The sequence below is a fragment of the Sphaerodactylus townsendi genome, linkage group LG02 (assembly GCF_021028975.2).
Source record: "Sphaerodactylus townsendi isolate TG3544 linkage group LG02, MPM_Stown_v2.3, whole genome shotgun sequence".
Lineage (NCBI taxonomy): Eukaryota > Metazoa > Chordata > Lepidosauria > Squamata > Sphaerodactylidae > Sphaerodactylus > Sphaerodactylus townsendi.
The window spans coordinates 154698242-154720488 of NC_059426.1; the positions used below are offsets into that span (position 1 = coordinate 154698242).

General features: G+C 43.8%; 1 protein-coding gene across 1 annotated transcript in view; it reads right to left on the reverse strand.

Annotated features, from left to right (window-relative positions):
* The window catches only part of ASB2 (ankyrin repeat and SOCS box containing 2), a 32878-nt gene extending 21422 nt beyond the window's left edge, over positions 1-11456 (reverse strand). The window contains exons 1-3 of the mRNA XM_048485673.1: positions 11259-11456; positions 5725-6008; positions 1831-1935 (exon numbers count right to left, since the gene is read on the reverse strand). Of these exons, the coding sequence (XP_048341630.1) occupies positions 1831-1935; positions 5725-5954 (335 nt within the window). The 5' untranslated portion in view covers positions 5955-6008; positions 11259-11456. The remainder of the gene's footprint in view (positions 1-1830; positions 1936-5724; positions 6009-11258) is intronic.
* Positions 11457-22247: the final 10791 nt, after the last annotated feature.

Here is a 22247-nt window from a genome sequence, read left to right on the forward strand (position 1 = left end):
AACTGAAAACATACCACCTACTGATAATTGTCAGGCTGATTAAATTTATGCAGCCCAAACAATGGTAGCTGCAAGTATTTTATCAGGAATTGGCACACAAGTTCTCCCAATAAATGATAAATATACTTGGAACAATGGCACTGGTTTTAGGGCACTGGTACAAAACTGCACATGGTTTGCATCTTGGCTAACTAGGAACTGTTCACCACTATCATTTCCCTTTCTGAAAAGGATCTATAAAAAGCCCTGTAATCCCACAATCTTTGCCATTTGGGAGATGCCACGTTTCCTCTCGTGGAGGAGATCTCCTGTCCCAGTGGGCCCTTCATGCCACCACTCAGCTGGGCGGTGGGAGACAAACGAGAGAGAAATGCGGGAGAGGGGTAACAGCCAGCATTCAGACATGTTGATGTGACTTCCAGTGCAACCAAAAGTGATGTCAGCATGTCACTGGAGAAGTTCTGTCATTCAGTCAAAACTCTATGGTTAAACCAGTTAATTCTAGCCAAATGCTAGAATGTTGCCAGCAAAGCAGGGATGTCACTTCTGGTTGTGCTGGAAGTGATGTCAGCACATTGCCAGCAATGCAATAGCATCACCTGTGAAACCCCACTCCTAGCCAATGGTGTCCCAATGGTTGCCAACCTCATACCATTCCCTTCACATACTGGTTATTCTAGCATCCAGTCCACTGCTTCATTATAACAACTTTTTTTTTTAAAGAGCCATACTTATTTCCATACTGAGCCATATTTGGATAAAGCCATCATAGCTTGCAAACCCATGTATTCATTGAATCTGGTAGTGGAGTGCAGCATAGGAGTTCAACCTATTGCTGCCCGAGGATGGGACCACCCCTTCTCAGAGCCCTTTGACCCAATAATCACACACACTGGCTGTCCTCCCCTGGTAACGTTGCCCTGGCCACATGGGACATGCCTCCATCCACTCTTACTAGGGCGGATGCCAAGGACCTCCTCCTGCCCTTCCTGGGCAACAACTGCGGCCACGGTGATTCACGGCTGCTCTTTTGGGCTACAACTGCCATTCATTTCTGGAGGGATTTAACAGCTGCCTCCCAAACTTACACATAGGAAGTGCAAGCAGAATTCCTTGCCAAATGATAGGGAAAGCAGGAAATGACAGAAATTTCACATGGAAACTTTTTATTGCAGTTGGTTAACTTAATAAGAAACAAGGGGTGAAATTGGGACTTAAAATACCTTGACTGAATCCAACATTAAAATATTATAATAAAAATAAATTAAACAAAAAGTGAGCCATCTCAGAAATACTTAAAATAATGCAACTGTCCTATTCATTTACTCTGAAGGAGACATACCCATCATGGGACAGAGGCCAAGATCAAAGAGCTAATTTAATTACACTTTGAATTTGGGAAATATGTGAGATTTAAAAACAACAACAAATGCCCATGCTTCAAAATAACATTAATCAGGTCAAGTCTGTATGCTGTCCAGAAACAGGAATAAATACGTAATTAGACAAGCATCCTGTTTCTTCAGCCTCCTAAAGTAATTTCAGCCCAATCTGAAATTTGAAGTGAGCACAACTATTTTTCATGAGATTAGTGAAGTTGCCTTAAGAGTCAAGAGTCTTTAGGACAAAAGGAAGTAGTGAGAATGGGAAGTTAATATGACAAAGGGAAGGGAGGAAGTAGTTTATATATAGTTATATGAATTCCTCGTGAAGTACACAGTACTTCCACTCACAGCACACATAAGGGCAACCAGCTGCCTAGTCAGGCCAAGCAGACAACAAAACTTATTTTCAATAGATGTGAAGAGAATAACACGGAGCAAAACTTACTCTGGCTGGGGTCTTTTGAAGAGGGTGCCATCATATCTCTGCCAGACCCCGCCAAGTGACCCTGAACCGGGAGTCTGAGCCTGGCTTCCGGATTGTGCAGCATGCCTGACATGATGACAGCACGAATGAAACAGAGAGAAATATTCTGAATAAAAAAAGCAAGTCATAGTACAGGAGGTCCAGGAGACCCTGAGGGAGAGACACAGCGAGCCTCTGAGGCTTGAAACAAAAGCAAAAACCTGGTCTCAGCTGCTCTCTGGATTATTTTTGGCCCTCTGAGGAAGTGTTACAGGATTCAAATGACCAAATAAGACAACAGTAATCCCACCATCACCACATCGAATGCGGAAAGGGTTTTTTTAAGGCATTCTTCATCTCAGAGAGAAGAAACGCTTAAGAATATTATTTTGAAACAGCTGAGGGGACGTAAAGTCTCCAGAGGACCAGTATGAATAAGGAGATCAGTAGAGGCACCCACTCTAAACTGGAGTAATTTTTCAGGCTTGCTTTGAAGTTAGACTTTCATCAGATATACCATTTCCATCACAATTTTGCAATGATGGGAGAAGCTGTACTTAATGGAATTCTCCTTTTTTGTGCAACTGGGGAAAAAAACCTACTAATTCCCTCCCACCCCCAAGCTTTTAATTGTTTTTATGGCCTGCCTCTAGCCTGAGTGCCCTTTTATAGTTTTTGTTTATATGGCTCATTTAAATACTGATAATTTAAATATTTATTTATTATTTATCTTCTAGATGGGTTCAGGGCAGTTTACAGCAACGAATTCATAACATAATGATATAAAAAATAAAATCCATAAAATTTATAACATTCCAAGACAAATACTATCCTTAGCGTCATTTAAAACAAGGGTAAATGAAATCACACTAATATTAGCAACCCAATATCTCTATCAGTCATGTTGGGTGGAGGGCGAGGAGGGGGAATTTTTATTATTTTATTATCCTTGTTTCCCCTTTATGAGCAATTTTAAGAAAGTCTCTGGAGAGGCAACACATTAATTTCCCAAGGAAATACACAGACAGGAGGGTACCTGTTAGGGTTTGTTTTAGAGCAACAATCAAGACAGGGAGAAAAAAAATGATGTACAGAGTTACCAACCTCCAGGTGGTACCTGGAAATCTCCCAGAATTACAATTGATCTCCAATCTAAAGAGATCAGTTCCCCTGGAGAAAATCTCTGCTTTGCGGGGTGGAGTCTTTCGTATTATATCCAGAGGTGGGATCCAGCAGGTTCTCACCAGTTCCCGAGAGTGGGTTACTAATTATTTGCGTGTGCCGAGAGGGGGTTACTAATTGGGTCCGCTTTTCTGTCTTCACGCCCTCGCCTCCCCGAGAGGCATACTGCCTTTGAACGTGAAGGTTCCATATAGCAATTGCGACTAATAATGTAACTCCCTGAACTGGGTTAATCCCTTTCAGGTACTGCAATTCATTGATTCTCAGCCTTTCGTACCTTTTATCTCACCAGTCTCTATCAAAGAACCTGTGTGTTTCACCATTGCTGTGTTCAGGTTTGTGAGTTGGGGCATTTTCTATAATGTGATGATGATTTAGAAATGACCTGGTGCAAAAAAATTTGGGGGGGTTGTTGTGGGGTGGCTGCCCATGGGGGGGGCATCCAACTCAGGTTTTGTCCAGGGCTCAGGTTTGCCTAGGTATGCCTCTGCCCCCTTTGCTGAGGGGGGGCTGGCAAGGGAACCTGTTACCAAAATTTTTGGATCCCACCACTGATTATATCCCACAGAGGTCCCTGCTGTCCCCAAATGCCAACCTTCCCAGGCGTCATTTCCAATCCTCCCAGAATTTCCCAAACCAAAAATGGAAACTATAGCTGATACAAAATGTTCATTGGGAATCCTTTATTTATTTATGACAGTATTTGAAGTCTTGCATAAAAGCACAAAAGCTCAGTACAGCTATATGGCTGGATGTTTCTTCAGGACTTAGTCCTACATGAGGCAGGAATTTCCCCTTGGCCTTGATAACAGCAATACTAGAGGATGCTGCCATTGCATATAGTTCTGCTCCAGGGCCAGGTTATTTGTTTTACTGATAATACAATCCTAAATAGAGTTACATCTTCTAAATTCATTGAAGGCAATGGATTTAGAAGGGTGTGACACTCTGATCAGGATTACATGGGAAGCATTGCCATGAATTTTGCAACTCTGTTGACTCCCCACAATTACAAAAAGGGAAATGCAATGTCTTGATGCCATATGTCTTTTTTACATGCCACTCCCACACGTGCAATGGTAAAGTCATAACAACGCATTTCAACATGATCAAGTTTCCCCAGGCCATGAGGTTTCAGACATCCACAACACCATTACCAATGATCCGGAGTGTGGGGATACTGTTTGTAACTTAACATGGATATCAGAGTAGGTGTATCTAGGAAAAATGGAGCGCAGGGCAAAATCTGAGTTTTCCACACATTTTCCCTTTATGCAGGATGGGGCAGGGCAGGGCTGGGGGAGATCGAGCCATTTGCCGATCTCAGCACCAGGTTGGCAATGGCGCGCAGGTCTACTACCTGAAGCCAGTGAGGCACCCAGGTCTACCGCCCAAGTGTACTGCCTGAAGCTGGTGAGGCGTCCAGGTCTACTGCCTGGAGCCGCCAGCCTGGTCTACCACTTGGAGCCAGCCACCAGGGCCCGCCACCCGCCACATGATCAGATGATGTGTGCCCAGGTACACGTGACTCTCCATGTCTCTCTGGCAGATCCACCCATGAATAACAGGATAGTGGAGGGTTGCATAAACCTAGCACTCCGTAATGGGCAAGAACATTGATAAAGCTTCCAATAGAAGAATATTCTCTTTTTGTATCTGACCAATTGGCACAAGATATGTTTCAAGAACTTGTTTCCAAAGCTGTGTAGAACATACCTTTTAGGCTTTGAAAGGAGGGAGCACAGCAAGGATGTAATGTCATTGTCCTCCAAACCAGCCATTTCCTCCAGTGGAACATCCCTATGATCTGGAGATTATAGCACTGTTGCTACTTTAAATCTTCAAAAACCCAACTTCCAGCCACACCTCCTTGCTAAATTACTTGGTTTCTCTAGGGAAGAACCTTACTCTCCTCAAAAAATAACCTTGCAGCTTCCCCACTTTATTCCAAGATGAAAGAGAAGTAAACTGAAAATCCACAATTTTGCCAGGGGTTATTTCAATTTTTCTTCATGTATTTAGCTATTTATACCTTGCTTTTCTCCTCAATGGGGACCCAAGAAGCATACAACAAATTTTCCCCCCTAATCCATGTTATCCTCACAATAACACCCCTGTAAAGCGGATTAGGCTGAAAGAGAGTTATTGGCCTAAGGCCTAGGAAACTTCCATGCGTGATTGGTCTCCTAGTCCCACACTCTAACCACTTGTCAGGTCTGAAGTCTGAGGTCAATAAACGGACTCTGGTTCTGTACTCAGAAGTCTTTATTGGACCCAGTTAGTATTTGGCTTTTGCAAAGCCAGTTTTGCTGGGCTCTTGTTAAATTGTTCTTTTTATTCCCCCCACATTCCCATCATAAAACTCCCTCCCAGTTTCCCATGAAATGTAAGAACAGTTCAATGGACAGAAAGGATGTTTTATAAATCTAATATCTCAAGAAGAGTGCAGTGATAGTAGTTAGTCATCTGCTGCCTCCCCCTGCAGAGGAGGAGGCAGGGTTTTCTGCTTTTACATGTTTTCTACGGTTATAAGTATCAAAGGAAAATGAAAGCACAGGAAAGATCTATTAACGTTCTAAAGGAGTGAGATGTCTTTCCCCACCTCCAGGCCGGTGTGAGTCCGTGTGTCAGACTGATGTCAGGTTGCATCCTGACACCACTACACCACACTGGCTTCACATGCTTATTACTTACCTTTGCCAAGGATAAAGGTAAAAATTCTGGCTGGAATAAGGTTGACTGGGCACAGTCTGCTCTCTGGCTGTCGTCTTTGCTGCTGTTTGTTCTGGTGATCCGTCCATTAGGCTCTGCTCTATGGCCATGTCAATAAGCTCCTCTTCGGTCATACTACTGTAGAGACTGTAGTCCTCATGGTTTATTGCCCCTGTTTGTGAATTTCTCGCCACCGTGACCTGCGTCGTCATCTTCTGCTGTCCCGTTCGCAAGAGCAGTCAGAGAAGACGGCAGAAAAGGAAAACCTAGAACACATGCAAATGAAGTTTAAACGTTTTGTTACACATATCTGTATGGTTCCATTGGTATTATGCTTCCTACCAAGAAGAAGAAGTTTGGAGTTACATGCCACTTTCTCAATCATAAAAAATCTGAAAGGGACGTATAAACTCCTTCCCTTCCTCTGTCCACAACAGACAGGTGGGGTTGAGTGAGTTCTGAGAAAATTGTGACTAGCCCAAGGTCACCCAGCAGGCTTCATGTGGAACAGTTGGGGGGCGTTTCCCCACTTACCTTTGCTGCGCGCTACTTTCAGCACGCGGCATCTCTGGCGCGCGCCCGGGCGTCCCCATGACCGCGTGGGGTCATCAGAAGGCACCGTTTTGAGGAGTGCCAGGGATGCCGTGAGCTGAGGGGGCGCAAGAACGGCAGTGTCGGGGTGGCTGCGTTGTCGCCGCCCCTGTAGTGGGGAGTGCCCTGGGACCCCGCACTACTTGAGGAGAGTAGTGCGGGGCTTAAGGTAAGCGGGGAAAGGGCCGGGGAAACAAACCTGGTTCACCTCTGCTCACGAGGAGGAGTGGGGAATAAAACCTGGTTCTGCAGATTAGAGTTCACCACTCTTAACCACTATACAATATAGCTCCCAAAATGGGATCTGAACTCTGCAGTTTCTGGTCCATGAGAAATCTGGAAAAACAACAGCACTATCCTCTCCAGACAATCCATGTAGATCTATTTTGTGGGGTTTTTTTTCAAAAATAAAATAGGTTTTTCTTTTATGATCAATGAGATGATATATGCAGGACTGAATAGTGTTAGAGCCAAATATAACAATTGGTATTAGACCCAGATAAATGATTCTTAGGTCCTGTTTGAGACAGAATCTCCCTGTTCTATGGACTGCAGGCCAAAACATTTCTTTCTACGTCTATGTGAATGTGTTTCTGTAGCAAGTTTCTAGCCCCCAAATGGCTTTTTAAAAACTAGTAAATCATGCCAATAGATTAATACAGGGGTCCCTAACATCATGATGACTGCTAATACTTTGCCCGGGACCCATCAAGTGTTTTTAGAAAATGAGCAGGGCCGGTGGGGCTCAGACCCATCAAAGCTTCTGATTGGCTCTGCAGATTTTTAAAAGGTTGTTTTGACAGCAACCATTTTGTGGCTGGCTCCAGCTCCTGCACATGTCATGCTGATTTGAAATGCCCTAAGTGCCCACAGGCTCAAAAATGTTGGGGACCACTGGATTATTATAACACCATAGCAATCTATCAATTCCTAGTGGGTGAGAAGGAGCAATTATGGCCACAAGGGGCAGAGACAAGGAAAGTATGAGGTAAATCGCTGTGTGGGCCATCTGTTGCACCTGCCTTCTCAGCAGAACTAACCAGAGAATTGTGTCTGTGCAGAAGCAGCCTGACATGCAAATGGAGTTGCTGATAATAAATGCAATTTTATTTGGGAAGCATTACAACACATTTTTATCAACAATTGCTGGAGCAGATTATTTTCAATAGTTTGTTTTAAGTTTCAGGTTGCTGTGCTTTCTGCAAAATTTAACAAAGGGGGCCTTTTGTTAGAGCTGTCACATTTCAGCTGTTAACTCTCCCTCTTTCTCAGTGTATCACTTTTTAAAAATACTCTGCTTGGATCAGGTTGCAGCTGATATTTGCCAAGTATTTGGGATGACACATTTAAGAAAAACAAACAGTTTACAGGAGGAGGAGGTCACTGTGTGAGAAGGAGCATAGCAAAGCAGGACTTGTCTCTTCAGTGGGGCACAGGGTGACCTGTGATGGGTTTGTGGATCAGTCCTGAAATAATTGTCTGGCTGTACCAGGACGGAATGACCTTCTCCCATAAGACACTACACAAACCCAACTTCCCAAATAATTGTGGAGGCAGCACAGTTGAGGTCACATGCAACTAAGACTGCCAGTCTCTTGGAGCTCTCTTGAAATTCCAGAGACAAAGAGCAGTTCCGCTGGAGGGAAATGGCAGCTTCAGAAGGTGGACTGTGTGGCACCACAACCCTCCAGTGAGCTCACCAAATTGTTCCTCCCCCGGGCACTGCTTCTAAACATTCAGGCATTTCTCAAGCTGGAATTGGGAAACATATATAAATGCGGCATGACTGAAAGTTTCTTTGGTGCAGGGTACTAAGAATTGCCTTCTAACTTAAAGACTATCCCTTGCTTCAAGTTTCCAACAGGTCCTATAATATTTCTTTGTAGGTCAGCAACCAAAAGACAGGTTGGCAATGTAGATAGTGGTGGGATCCAAAAATTTTAGTAGCAGGTTCCCATGATGGTGGGATTCAAACAGTGGCGTAGCGCCAATGGGGCTGGGCGGGGCACGATGGGGGCATGGCAGGGCATTCCGGGGGCGGGGCATTGCAGGGCTGTGTTGATGCAGCCACCATACCGGGTCCCTAAGGGAACCACTCTGGTGCAGGTGCAGGCTGCCACGCACACCGGTGCACCACCTGCTAGACTGCTTCAAGTTCTGCGGGCTACTGCTGAGGAGCGGAGGAGCGGCGTAACTAAGGCAAAAATCACGTGGCAAAATCACCAATTAGTAACCCCCTCTCAGCACACACAAATAATTAGTAACCTACTCTCGGGAACCTGTGAGAACCTGCTGGATCCCACCTCTGAATGTAGAGTACAACTAGTGGTGGTAGAAAGTGCCGCCGAGTCACAGCCAACTTATGGCAACCCTGCCAGATTTTCAAGACGAGGTACAGAGGTGGTTTGCCACTCTTATTTCTGCACAGCAACCATGGACTTCCTTCAGGATCTCCCTAACCAGGGGCTGACCCTGCTTAGCTTCTGAGATCTGATGATATCAGGCTAGCCTAGGCCGTAGGGTTGCCAGTTCCGGGTTGGGAAATACTTGGAGGTTTTGGGGGTGAGGTTTGGGGAGAGTAGGGACTTCAGTGGGATACAATGCCAGAGAGTCCACCTTCCAAAGCGGCCATTTTCTCCAGGTGAACTGATCTTTGTCATCTGCAGATAAGTTGTAATCCCAAGAGGCCTCTAGCCATCACCTGAATATTGACAGTCCTACTGGGCCATCTGAGTCAGAGCAGAGTATAACTTACTGGCAAGTATATCAAGTCTCAGCTAAGGTCAGCCTGTACTGAGTTCCCTTCCAGTTAGTTTCCAGCAATGTGATGTGTCTCTTTTGCAAAAGGTCTTCTGGGAATTAGCCTTGAAGCAACAGAACCATGTGCTTGCTATGCCACAAAGTTGTAGTTTTATAACGCATACAGGCCAAGTATGCACAACACAAATACAGGCCAGTTATGCACAGCTCCTAATTTTTTGCATGTTGGCCGATTATGCACGGCTCCTAATTTTTTTGTTTGGACAGTACAGACAAAAAAGGAGTCAGAGGGAAAGAGGCTCTCCCCCCCCCCCCCGCACCTAGCCATTACAACTCTCTTGTTAGTTTCACCTGACATTTTGTGGTGCTGAAGTGATTCTCCTGCCTGCAGCCTCTTTGCTGAAGGTTTCCCCAGGATGTTTGCTCTGCAGGCTGCAATCCTGGGTGCCTTATCAGCCCCAAAAGTACATTGTTATACTCAGCTGGTCCTGCCACTTCCTGCAATATATAGCTTTCCCCCTTTTTTTTTAAATTTTCAAAGACACGAACACATGCATATGAGGGGCAGAGGAAATGGACAAAAGAGTGTAATGGTCGCGTGGGAAAATAAGATGCTCTTCAGCTCCTGAGTTCTGCACAGCTGGCAGGAGATGACTTGCAGATGACTTCAGGGGGAAAAGTCTACATTTTAAACTTCAAAAAGAAAAGGCTTGAGCTGAAATAAGGCGCCTGAGGGAGTCTTGGGGAAAAGGCTGTGTGGCGATCCTCCCCCAGATGCCTTTTCCCTCCATCCTCAGGATGTCTTATTTGTGCTGTGCAGAATCAGCCATAGTTTGCTTCCAGCCTTCAATGTGCAATTGCTTTGACTACATTACTGTTTGCTATAGGGCATATGCAAGTCGCACTGATACCCCTGGAACTTGCATCTCTTTACCAGAATACAGGACAGAGACTTGGCCCTTTGATCCAGCAGTTGTATTCAGGGCATAGGAACTCCACCTGCTCCCACCTGAAACAGTACATCAGAATAATTAAAAGCACACACAGCCACAAAATGCACACATGTTCCTTTGGGAGTGCAGACTGGCAATATAGGGGTGCAACGATTTCTGGATTCAGCGGAAGTGATTCCGAAGGAAGTAAAATCATCTTCTGTGTAAGTTGTGAATTTAATCCTTTTCCCGGGTCAAGTCTCAGTTTGTTACAGCTGTTTATTGACCAGGACTGGACACTGAAGACCTGGATAATTCCAGGCATCTGACTTCAAAACACACCGTTGAACATGCATACTTTCCAAGAGAATATTTTTAGTTCAACCTCGCGTAACATAGATCAGGAGCGGACAAATATGTTTTCCCCACTGCGGTTGTTGCAAACTGGTAAAGATAGCAAATGAAATTTCCAGATGATGAAACATTTCTGAGTAAACAAACCCCATCAGTCTACAGCTGCCTAGATACATCAGATCGCTTATGAAATGAGTTTGGCACACCATTTGCACCCTCATCGGTTCCTGATTCTGCTCAAACGCTTATGCTGCAGTCGGTTTTCGTGCTTGCACTGTACAACACCTTACTGTATTGCTTCCATCTATGCCAGTGGTAGCCTGTTGATACAGTTGCTGAAACAAACTGAATAAAGGAAATTGTGCTTTAACATTTCTTGACCATTTCCTCATAATGATCTACTCAGTGCCAAAACTGTAGTTGCTCTAAACAGCATTACATCATTCTGAGCCCATTGGATATAACTTTGCTTAGGGTAGCATTAAATGAGAGCAAACCTTGCTCAGACTCCTTCTTAGGTCTATTCAGGGGGCTTACTCCGAAGAAAGCGTTCATCAGGTCGCGCTGTTAAGCTTCCCATGTTAACATCTATCAATTCAGCATATTTTGAAAGAAAAGGCATAAAACATTTCAGCTGTAAACCTGAATACGTGAATAGGGAGCGGAGAACCATAAATTAAATGTTTATATTTCAACAATCAAAATAAATTCTGCTGGCAAAGTCCTCTGTGTTCCAAGATACTGTTTTGTGTCATCTCTCTCTGTGCCTAATTCAACACAGTGCAACATTTATAAAGAAAGGAACAGCTATGTATATTTTAAACACACTTCAAAGTCTGGACCAAATCAACACATATAAAGCAAGCATAAATGCATTACCTTATTGTCTCTGTAGGAAAGTTTACCCAGAGTTATTTTGCTTGGTGAAATCTTAATTCAGAGAATCCCCTTGGATGCATTTCTCTCTTGTCTGTGTGTGTTGATAAACTGCAGAGCTGCTCTGAACACTCTTGCTCTTTGAAGTGTGGAGTTTATTTCTGGATCACCCCATGATCACCGATTACAAGCCAAAATATAAGTTGCTCTGGATCTCATATTTCCTGTGTGAAGTTTGCGGCAAAGAGACTTTTACTGGTCTGGACGTTTCACTCTGCTGCATGATCTGTAGAACTTCACTGTATTCAAAATCACTTTGCAACATTACACAAAACTGACCTTTTTTGGGGTTACATCATTATTTATTTATTGTCCTGGGCAAGTAAACCATATATGGCCATAGTGTTGAAATTTAAAGGCACAGGAGAGGGGACAAAACTCTATTGACCTGAAACAGATGATTTGAAAGATTTCAAGGGTTTTAGAACATCAACTTTATTTTTATCCCATGTTTCCTTCGAGGAGGTCAGCGAGCCTGCTCATGCTTTGTTCCCATTTTATCACTGCAGCGGTTCTGTGAGGTACATCAAGCTGGTAGGTTGCAACTAGCTCAAGGTCAGTCTCACTCGGGGCTAGCAGCGTCCTGGTGGGATCTGAAGTTTTCCAGGTGACAGAGATCAATTTTCTTGCAGAAAACGGCAACATTTGGAGGGTGGGATCCAGGTAGGGAGACCACTTGCCCTTTAGCCCCTCAGCTTGGTGAGGGAGCAGTAATGCTGCGAAAATGGGGAGTGGGATCAGTGGCACATCAGTGGCATGATATCCCTTCAAGCACAATCCAAAAGTAATGCCATTGTTATCAGGCAACACTCTAGCATTTCCCCAAAGCTCTATGGCTAAACCATAGATTTCTGATATCAGTTCTGGATCATGCTGAAAGTGATGTCGTGGTATTGTCCCAACACTGAAGACATGTCTCTGCCCCCACCCCCAATGTTCTTCCATCAGTTGCCAGACACATGCAGCTACCCTAACTCTGTTAAGCTACCCTAACTTTACCCTACACAGCCTGGAAACCACACAACACCCCTACCCTAACTCTGTTAAGCTCTCTTTTCCCTCCACAAACTCAGCCCTCCATAGGCACTGCCCTCAAATCTTAAGGAATTTTCCAAATCAAAGTTGGCAACCCTACCCAAGTGTAATGTCCAAGCAAGTATTTAAAACACTAAGTTATGATAAATATCTTCCCTATTTAAGAAACACTGCAACGAATACCTTATCTGGCTTACCCAAGGAACTAGAATTGCAATTCCAGTATTTAAGCCAGACAGTTAATGGGGAGCCACAGACTGCAATCCTAAAATCACTTTCCCAGAAATAAGATCCACAAAAGGAAAGGGGAGTTACATCAGTTCTTAAAGACAGAGTTCCTTCAGAAGCTGCCACAAGAGGGGAGAATTATATGATATGAAACTGGTACATGCCCAGTTTTATTCCTTAGAGTGGATCATACATAAAAAATGATGAGACTTTTCCTCTAGTCAAAGTTGCTTTTGCTGAGGTTCCATTTTGAGCTCTTCTCAAAGAAGGGCATTAATAATACTTTAATAACTATACTTAGGGTTGATAAAACATTTAAATGCTATACTTAGCATTTCTAAAATGCTTAACAGATATTCCTGTTGAAATCCTTATGACACTGTCATGTGACTCATTCTTATTATTCCCATGTTGCGGATGAGGGTCTGAAGTGATTTTTGTTGAAGAATACCTACTGAGCCAGCCAGTCTATGGCAGATGCAAGATTTAAACGGAGATCTTCCTGATTTGTAGATATCTAGTCCTTTTCAGATGTTATAACCATGCATAATGGGAGTCCACCAATGGGCACACGTACTACCCACAGAGCTCCTGATTTGCACAGTCTGAAGAGAACTTAAGTTACATCAGCTCACGTGGTAGGAATATGTCTTCTTACAAGATAATATAAAGAAACCACAACTGTACAAATTGGCCCAGTCACAGCAAGCCAGCTCTAAAGTGTTGTAGAAATGGACCCTACTCTGAAATTGCCCTATTCTGTAATGCCAGGCTCCCCCATTTCTATGCAAGGGCCCTCCGGTCTTTGGAGGAGTTCCTGTTGGAGGTCCCTGGCCCGAAACACGTCCGGCTGGCCTCTACTAGGGCCAGGGCTTTTACAGCCCTGGCCCCCCTCTGGTGGAACAGACTCCCTAAGGAGACCAGGGCCCTGCGGGACTTATTAAGTTTCCACAGGGCCTGCAAAACGGACCTGTTCTGCCAGACTTTTAGCCAGCCGGGCTGATTCCATCACCCCAGCCTCTAGTGGACTCGGGGGGGGGGGGGGTTATCACTATCTGTATTCTGTTAATATTGTATGTGATTTTATTGGATCTGTATTTATTTTAATTAATAACGAGGGTTTTAAGTTTTGTGTATCATTCCTTGTTGTACGTCGCCTTGAGCCCTTTGGGGGAGGGTGACTCCTAAATCGAATAAATAAATAAATAAAATCCAAGTGAAATCCTATTATTTTTCAGATTTGCTGCTTTTTTTCTGAACATTTTGGTGAGGAATAGTGACTAGAAGATTTTAATGGTACAGTTGGTAAACTTTTTTTAAAATTAACCACTCTTATGGTGTCATGTTTACCTCATCATCACCAGCAACCTATGGCTAAAAGCAGAATAAACACCCTCACACCATCCAAATGGAGGTCTGATCACTTTGAGCATTACTCATAACAGAAGCGTGGTAAAGGACTTTACAGATGCCAGCAAGTCACCTGCTCTCTTGGCAAACTCTGCCTTGAAGAATTTTAACACAACAGAGTTTTAACACTTTCCTTCAATCTACTGTTTCATGCTAAGTTGAGGAGGTTTTGTGTTCTTTCCTACAAATTGTGCTAGGAATGTCTATTTTTCTGGCATGATCCAGCACAAAACTCTTAGTTCTTTCTACCAATTCGGGAAGGACCAATCCATAGTTAGCAAGCCCTCCCTGACCTGGATGGCCCCAACCTCATCTCCTCAGATCTTGAAGACTAAGCAAGGCTGACTCTGTTCAATAGTTGGGTGGGAGACCACCAAGGAAATCCAGGGTTGCTATTGAGGCAGGCCGCCGCAAACCACTTCTGCTTGTCTCTTGCCTTAAAAATCCTATAGGGTGCTATAAGCTGGCTGTGACTTGACAGTACATATTATCATGGTTTAGTGGAGCAGCGATATTGTGGTCTCTTGTCAAAGGAGATTTCCTCAGTGTGAGCATTTATGACATGGCCGACAACAACAGATAAGTTTGGAATGTGTCAGACTCCTACATTTCCAGATTCAATTCAATGGCAGTTCTATTGGCGTATTCTGCACACTGTGCTGCTTGTACAGATTCAAGAGACAGACCAGCCTGGGTAGAGAATTCTGTGAATGCACTGAAAATGTTGGTTCCTTTATCTCCTCAATTCCATGGATATGATTTTCTTTCTCTGTCTTGGCTTATTACCTCTTGCTGTATCCTTGGTGGACCTTATACCCCAAAATAATGACCATACCAGAAGACAGGCTAGTCTCATGAGTGGAAACTCAGCATTTTCTTTAAAAGCTGTAATTCATACTGCAGATCTACGATGGGGGCAATGGGACAAAAGTCTAGATGTTGCTTTGACATAGATGATATCTACAAAAAAAAACCCTTATGAAATTGCTATAGACATTCTAGCAATTTGTATCAGTACATAATTCTGAAATAATAGGAATTAGTTAACAGACTTCTGTGCATTAATGTGTTGCCCTGTTAGTCTTTTTGAAAATCTTGAACAGTTTAATTGCAATGCATTTTATAAGAAATGACATTGCCTAGAACAAAATACGGATCATTGTTTCTGCATTCGAGGCATGTCTCTCTCAAGGACAACATGTTTAAAGCTGGTCTTTGAACTTTGCAGGCTGTGAAGGGATCACGGGTTGTCTCGAGAGTGCAAAGGCACCGCTTTGTGCAGAAATATCAAATGCAGCAGATGGCCATTGGTGAGACTTCAGACTATGGGAACTATTTGCTTGCACCAGTACAAGACCTTTAGGGAATGATAAAGAAGATTCTTGGGGTTGATCTACTTCACTTGACATCTGAACAATCTGGTCTCTGGCTCCCCAGTGCCGCTGCGTCATCCTTTCCTTATGTCTTAAATATATTGGTGCCTTCAGCGAAATATTAAAATGGTTCTTTGCGGCTCCTGTGACCAGTGCTCCTTTTCCAGCTTTGTTCCTCAACTTTTTTAATTGCTTTCCATTCCATTGCTGAATTTAAAGGAGATTCAAATTCCTCTACCTGACCTTGAACTCCCTAGTATTTGGTACCTAGTGACAGTAAAAATCAGGAGATGAGAAAAGAAACATTGGCATTTTCTTCACAAGTCTCCTAAAGTGTTTCTAAACCATTTTCTGACCCCCCTCCCCCCTTTACAATGATATGATTCCTGGCAGCCATTATGTGGTTCCGACCCCCCTTTTGGGGGGTTCTGTGTTGAATCAGTGCTTCAATGCTTCACAGAGTCGTACTGCATTTTCTACTCCTGGTATACTCGATGCTTGGAAGATTGCTCCACCCCCCAATAAAAGAACACAGAAATGCTGCAAATAAATAGGTGAGGGTAAACTGAGACAGTTCAGAAAATGGCGCCAAGGAGCAGAGCAGTAGGGAGGAGGAACTGCGCCTGGGGGACGCGTTCGCCCTGCGTCAAGTGGTGGGATTCAAATAATTTAACAACTGGTTTACAAGCAGCATTTTAGCAACTGGTTCTGCTGAAGTGGTGCGAACCTGCTGAATCCCACCACTGCCTGCGCCCCTGCCACACCCCCAGAATACCCCCACCACGCTCGGGACGCCCACCCCCCCACACCCCTGTCTCCTTTGCGCTATGCCACTGCCAAGGAGGAAGTTCAGGGAAGCACAGAAGCATGGGAAACGTAGTCAATACCCTGTTTCCCCGAATATAAGACATCCCCTGAAAATAAGACGTAGTAGAGGTTTTGGTGAAGTGCTGAAATATAAGGCATCCCCAGAAAGTAAGACGTAGCAAAGTTTTTGTTTGGAACACAGAAAAATAAGACATCCCCTGAAAATAAGACATAGCGCATCTTTGGGAGCAAAAATTAATATAAGACACTGTCTTATTTTCAGGGAAACACGGTAGATTGCACAGTAATTAAACATGTTTTCAAAACGTTTCAGCCAGAGAATCATTTAAAAAGGGGATTCATTTAAAAAGTTTTGAGGTTGGAAATAAAACCTTTGAGGGTAAAAACAATACAAAACTCCACAGTGGAAATGTTTGTTTCCTCCATCAAAACATTTTAAAAGGCTTGTGTGGAAAGCGCTACTGAAGACAATCTACCAATCAGTGGTAACTTTTGCTTACTGTGAATTATTTTATAGCAGTTTCAAAAGCTCATTATGTAGTTTTGGCATTTGATTGATTAATTCATTATTCCAATATTTTATGGAATGGAGATGAGCAAGTCCCACTGGCTCTGTTCTGCCATAATTTCCCTGGATATCGATATGCACACTGATATTCAGTTCCTCTGGTTTTCTCCTCCTGTTTTTAGAAGGGATAAGTCTTAAAATATCTCTCAGAACTAATGAATATTTTGTATGCATTTGGCAGTGTGGATGAACTCTGTTTCTGAAGCTATATATTTGAATACATACTTGTACATTCTCGTTTATCAGTCTGTAGGAAGTAAAATGCTGGGAGCACAACAAACTTGTTGACAGAGAAAACCACAAATATCCTCAGTTAATAGGCGTATGACTAATCAGCTCAAATTCTTTATCAGGTGTCTGCTGTAGTTTGAATCAAATGTACCTAGGCTCGCACTGAAATATTTTAGTTTTATTTTCTAGAGAATGCAATATAGGCACATTCCTTTCCTGAATCTTTTTTCTTCTTTTTTCAAAATATATCTCTCATAGTAGAAGAAGAGAGTTTGGATTTATATCCCCCCTTTCTCTCCTACAGGAGACTCAAAGGGGCTTACAATCTCCTTGCCCTTCCCCCCTCACAACAAACACCCTGTGAGGTAGGTGGGGCTGAGAGAGCTCCGAGAAGCTGTGACTAGCCCAAGGTCACCCAGCTGGCGTGTGTGGGAGTGTACAGGCTAATCTGAATTCCCCAGATAAGCCTCCACAGCTCAGGCGGCAGAGCTGGGAATCAAACCCGGTTCCTCCAGATTAGATTCACGAGCTCTTAACCTCCTACATCACTGCTGCTCTACGCCACTGCTAGTAGAAGAGAAGAAGAGGAGTTTGGATTTATACCCAGCTTTTCTCTCCTGTAAGGAGACTTAAAAGCTCCCTTCCCTTCCTCTGCCCACAACAGACACCTTTTGAGGTAGGTGGAGCTGAGAGAGTTCTGAGAGCCCAAGATCACCCAACAGGCTTCATTTGTAGGAGCAGAGAAACAAACCTAGTTGACCGGATTAGAGTCCACCGCTCATGTGGAGGAGTGGGGAATCAAGCCTGGTTCTCCAGATTGGAGTCCATCGTTCTTAACCACTACACCCTGCTGGCTCCGTATCATTTCAATTTTATGTTTTGGAAAAGAATAACACTAAGAAAATTCACACTGCCTGTTTTCATGCTTGAATGGCTACCCCACGGGAGCTCAAATCTTTAAGCAAAACATAGATGGGAATACGCAGTAACAATTAATTAGTATTTATTAACACTGCAAAGGTGGTGAGAATAATTTCCTCCATGACATCTACTCACGGCTCTTAATTTAATTTCCAGGCATTAGCAGATGATTACAAATGTCATCTGCAAAAATAAATCCACAAGGTCTTGTCACCTCGGGGATACTTCTGAGGAATCAGGTGCTGCATTTTACTGCCTTCCCTGTAGCTGTCTGGCCACACAAGGCAGAAGGGTTGCTAGGGGAGACAGCTAACCAGGTTCTTTCAAATTTGGTCTACAAAAGGGAAGCCAGTCTAGCAAAAGGGGAAGATAATAGAGAACATGAAAGACAACCCCAAGTTCTCAAGCGCAGCTTCTGCTTTCTCATGCAATGAGGGTTAGAAAAAGACACATTACCGTCCACTTGAACTCTAGCCACTTATTTTTAACAATTTGGGCTGTGGATTACTTTGAAGACCTCATATTGTGAACCCTGGTGTTTTTTTTTTACCAGAACTCTTTAGCATTTCTGAAACGGCAGTTGTTCTGTAATAATTGTAAAACTAATGGAATAGCCATATTAGAACTCCTATTTCAATCAGGGATTTTATGTAATAACAATATAGCTGTTACTTTTCAACATTCTGTCAGTCCTTATCAAACTTTTAATTATTCGTAATAATTCCTTGGATTTAAAAAGCAAATATATACACTTTGTTCATGTGGAGTTGAGAGTCAAGCAAAAGTAATATAAAAAGCTTTTACAAATCTGCTAGTAGCACCCCACCTTTCTGCCTCTCCTCCTGCATGGGCTTCTCTACACTATCTTCCTGTATCTGTTCTCACATTCCTTGTCTTCTGTGCCTGCTTTAACAGCTCATTTACTCTGTTCCACAGACATTGTGGAACATATGATAGATGCAGATCCACAAATATAAGAACTATATGATATGATAGATGTAGATCCACAACTATAAGAAAACGTCAATGTCCAGGGATGGGGATGCCTCCCAGCACAAGCACCCACCAACCCAGTCCACCCTCCAGTGTGGTGTAATGGGTAAGAGCAGGTGCACTCTAATCTGGAGAACTGGGTTTGTTTCCCCACTCTGCCACTTGAGCTATGCAGGCTTATCTGGTGAACCAGAGGAGCTTGTGCACTCCAGCTGGGTGACCTTGGGCTAGTCACAGTTCTTCAGAGCTCTCTCAGCCCCACCCACCTCGCAGGGTGTTTGTTGTGGTGGGGGAGAGGGAAAGGAGATTGTAAGCCCCTTTGAGTCTCCTTACAGGAGGGAAAGGGGGATATAAATCCAAATTCGTCTTCTTCCTGTTGCAGATACCTGCCCAGGGATTGCAGGACATCCCACAACCAGAGCCCCCCCCTGCACTTACCAGCCAGAGGAGGGACCTCCAGGGGGCCGGAAGCCAGGAGAAACTGTAGGAGAGCCTCAGCAGCAGGAGCAGGACTCAGAAGTCCCATGGAGAAGGGCAGAACTGGCACAGCCTTCACCAGGGTACAAACAAGGGAAAACTGAAGGGCCAATCCCAGGCTGGCAGAGCTTGACGGACAGCCCACCAGTCACTAGTAAGCTGGAGCAGGGACTTGGGAGCTCCCAGTGGGATGGTACCCTGTTGAGAGGGATAAAAGGGAGGCAGGCAGGAAATGCCAGTTTTGTTGATATGCAGGCAGAGCAAGGATGAGAAGGGTGTGATGTGTAGAGCATGGGCTCGATAGAGCACCAGTGGTTTTAACTGCCTGACTAGAAGCAAAGAGCTTGTAAATGGAAGCCAAAGTGGTGTCTTGTTTGATCCTGAATGTAGCCAAGATGGCCTACCCTGCAAGAGTGGCAGTCAAGTATGAGCTAAACCATCAGAATCTCTGCATTAGAGAACCAGTATGGTATATTGATTAGAATGGTGTGTGGAGATGGATCAGAATGTCTATAAATTTGTATTTGATCAAGGAATATGGAAATTCATATGAACCAAAGATCCTAAGAATCAAAATGGGTGCTTCTGTATAGTGACTAGCAAGCCTGCATATTTAACAGGTCAAAAAGGAATGTTAGAAGTTTGTCAGTGATTATGCAGGCAAGCAAAGATAACATCTTTAAGATCTTGTCACTAAAGGCCAACGTGACAGCAGACATATGCATTTTATAACTTTGGGTTAGAATAGCTACATGAATGTGATTAGTTAAATTAAAAAGTGTTTTTCTATATAGTTAAATGAACACAGAAATGATAATGAGAGATTCACATGTATTAGTATTTCACTATAATTCTATTGTGTTAGAATGGTTTGTATAATCTTTTAAAAGGTAAAATCATTTTAAAATGGAATTGAAGGGAACTTTTATGATTTAACGGAATGTCAAACCCATACCCTAAGGGAATATCTCTCTCTTCAGAAGCAAACTTAGAAAACAGGTTTTTCTTGGAAACAAGTTATTCTTGAAGGCAGAAGTTAGTTTTATTGCAGCCCTTTGCATATGGGTAGAGGTACATGAGCTAACAGCATGCAGCATTTGAATAACAGAAGGAATGTGAATGTGTAGAATAGAAACTGTCTTCATGTGACAAGGAGACAGAACTATCCAATGGGATTTTAAGATTCATGCTTATAGCACGTGAAAGAGGTATGGATTATGTACGTGAAACTTAAGGGTATGAACTGTATGACGTCTGTATTCTTGTATCTATAAAAACTAAGGTTCTTCCTATGCTGGGCGTGTCTCTTTCGAGAGCCACCCGGAAGGGTTAACCTTCTGTAACTTTCTAAATTCTGTGTCTATAAAAATTGGTCCCTTTGTATGAAGCAGGGGTGCCTCTTACATAAGGGGACACCCTGGTCAGATACTTATGCTGTCCAGTAAACTTATCTTCGTGTAGGACCAGAGACGCGGTCCTGGCCCCACAGGTGAACAAAGGCTAAGGAGACTCGGGCTCAAATCCCTGCTCAAATGAAACTCATTGGGTAAGCCAGTTATTCTCTCTCAGTGTACCTCACAGATGTCATAAAGATAAAATGGCAGGTGGGAGGACCATGCACATGGAGCTCCTTAGAAGAAGAAGAAGAAGAAATGTAACAAATTACAACCTAAACCAGGAGAGCTTTTCTGGGGAGGGGGATCATGTTCCTCTATTCTTTTTCAGCATCTATACAGTCCATTACTGCCCTGAAGAAAACCTTTTTTCTCTCACACACATTGCTATATTGTCCCCGGGCGCCACTGTTCTTGTCACGTGGGGGGCGCAAAATCGGAAGTCCTGCTGTCTCATCGTTTTCGCGTGCCTCGACCCCATCTGAGGCACGCAAAAATGACGAGGCAGCAGGACTTCCTGCTGCCTCCAGGCACCCTCAACCCCACCCTAGACTCCCCCCTCCCTTCCCCCCCACCAGCTGGGCTCCCAGCTGGCAGAGGGAGTCTGTTGGGGGGGGAGGTGGGCAACCTAGCCCTTGCCCAGGTCCCCGGTGACATGGGCGGGTTCTAGGACAGTGGGGGTGGAGCCTGGGGCATCGGGGCGGAGCTAGGGTGGTGGGGGCAGAGGCGAGCGGCAGAGCCTGGGGGGGCGTCCTGGAGGCAATTTGTCTCCGGGTGCCATTTACCCCTGGTACGCTTCTGGTTAGAACGGCCAACCTTCCATTGGTGTCTGAAGATCTCCCAGAGCTGATCTCCACACTACAGAGATCGATTTCCCTGGAGAAAATGGCTACTTTGGAGGGTGGAACCTGTGGCATTATACCTAACTGAGGTTCCTCCCCTCTCCAAAAACATCCCTAAGCTTCACCCTTAAATCTCAGAAATCTTCCAACTAGGGAACCTTCCGCACATGCAGAATAATGCACTTTCCACCCACTTTCATAACTGTTTGAAAGTGGATTTTGCTATTCCACACAAAGAAATTCAGCTGCAAAGTGCATTGAAAGTGGATTGAAAGTGCATTATTCTGCATGTGCAGAAGGGGTTGGCAACCCTACTAAGTATGAAAGGAAGAGAAATAATTACTATGCAATTGCTGCGTCAACAGGATAAAAAAAAAATACCATCACTCAATTTCAGCCAGGGTAGTTAGATCATGTAAAAGGGTCATTTAAATTTAATTAAGTGATGGTAAACTCTTTTGCTATATGCACTGCAGCCGGACCACTTTTTGTTCTTCTGAGATCTCCTTCTTGGGGAGATCACACAAGGCAACTTAAACACAGACCGCTTCACAAATCAGTGTCTGCTATTTGTCCTTTTTTCCACTCTGCACAGAGCTACTAGTTTGGATACCATGATTTTCTCTCTTTTC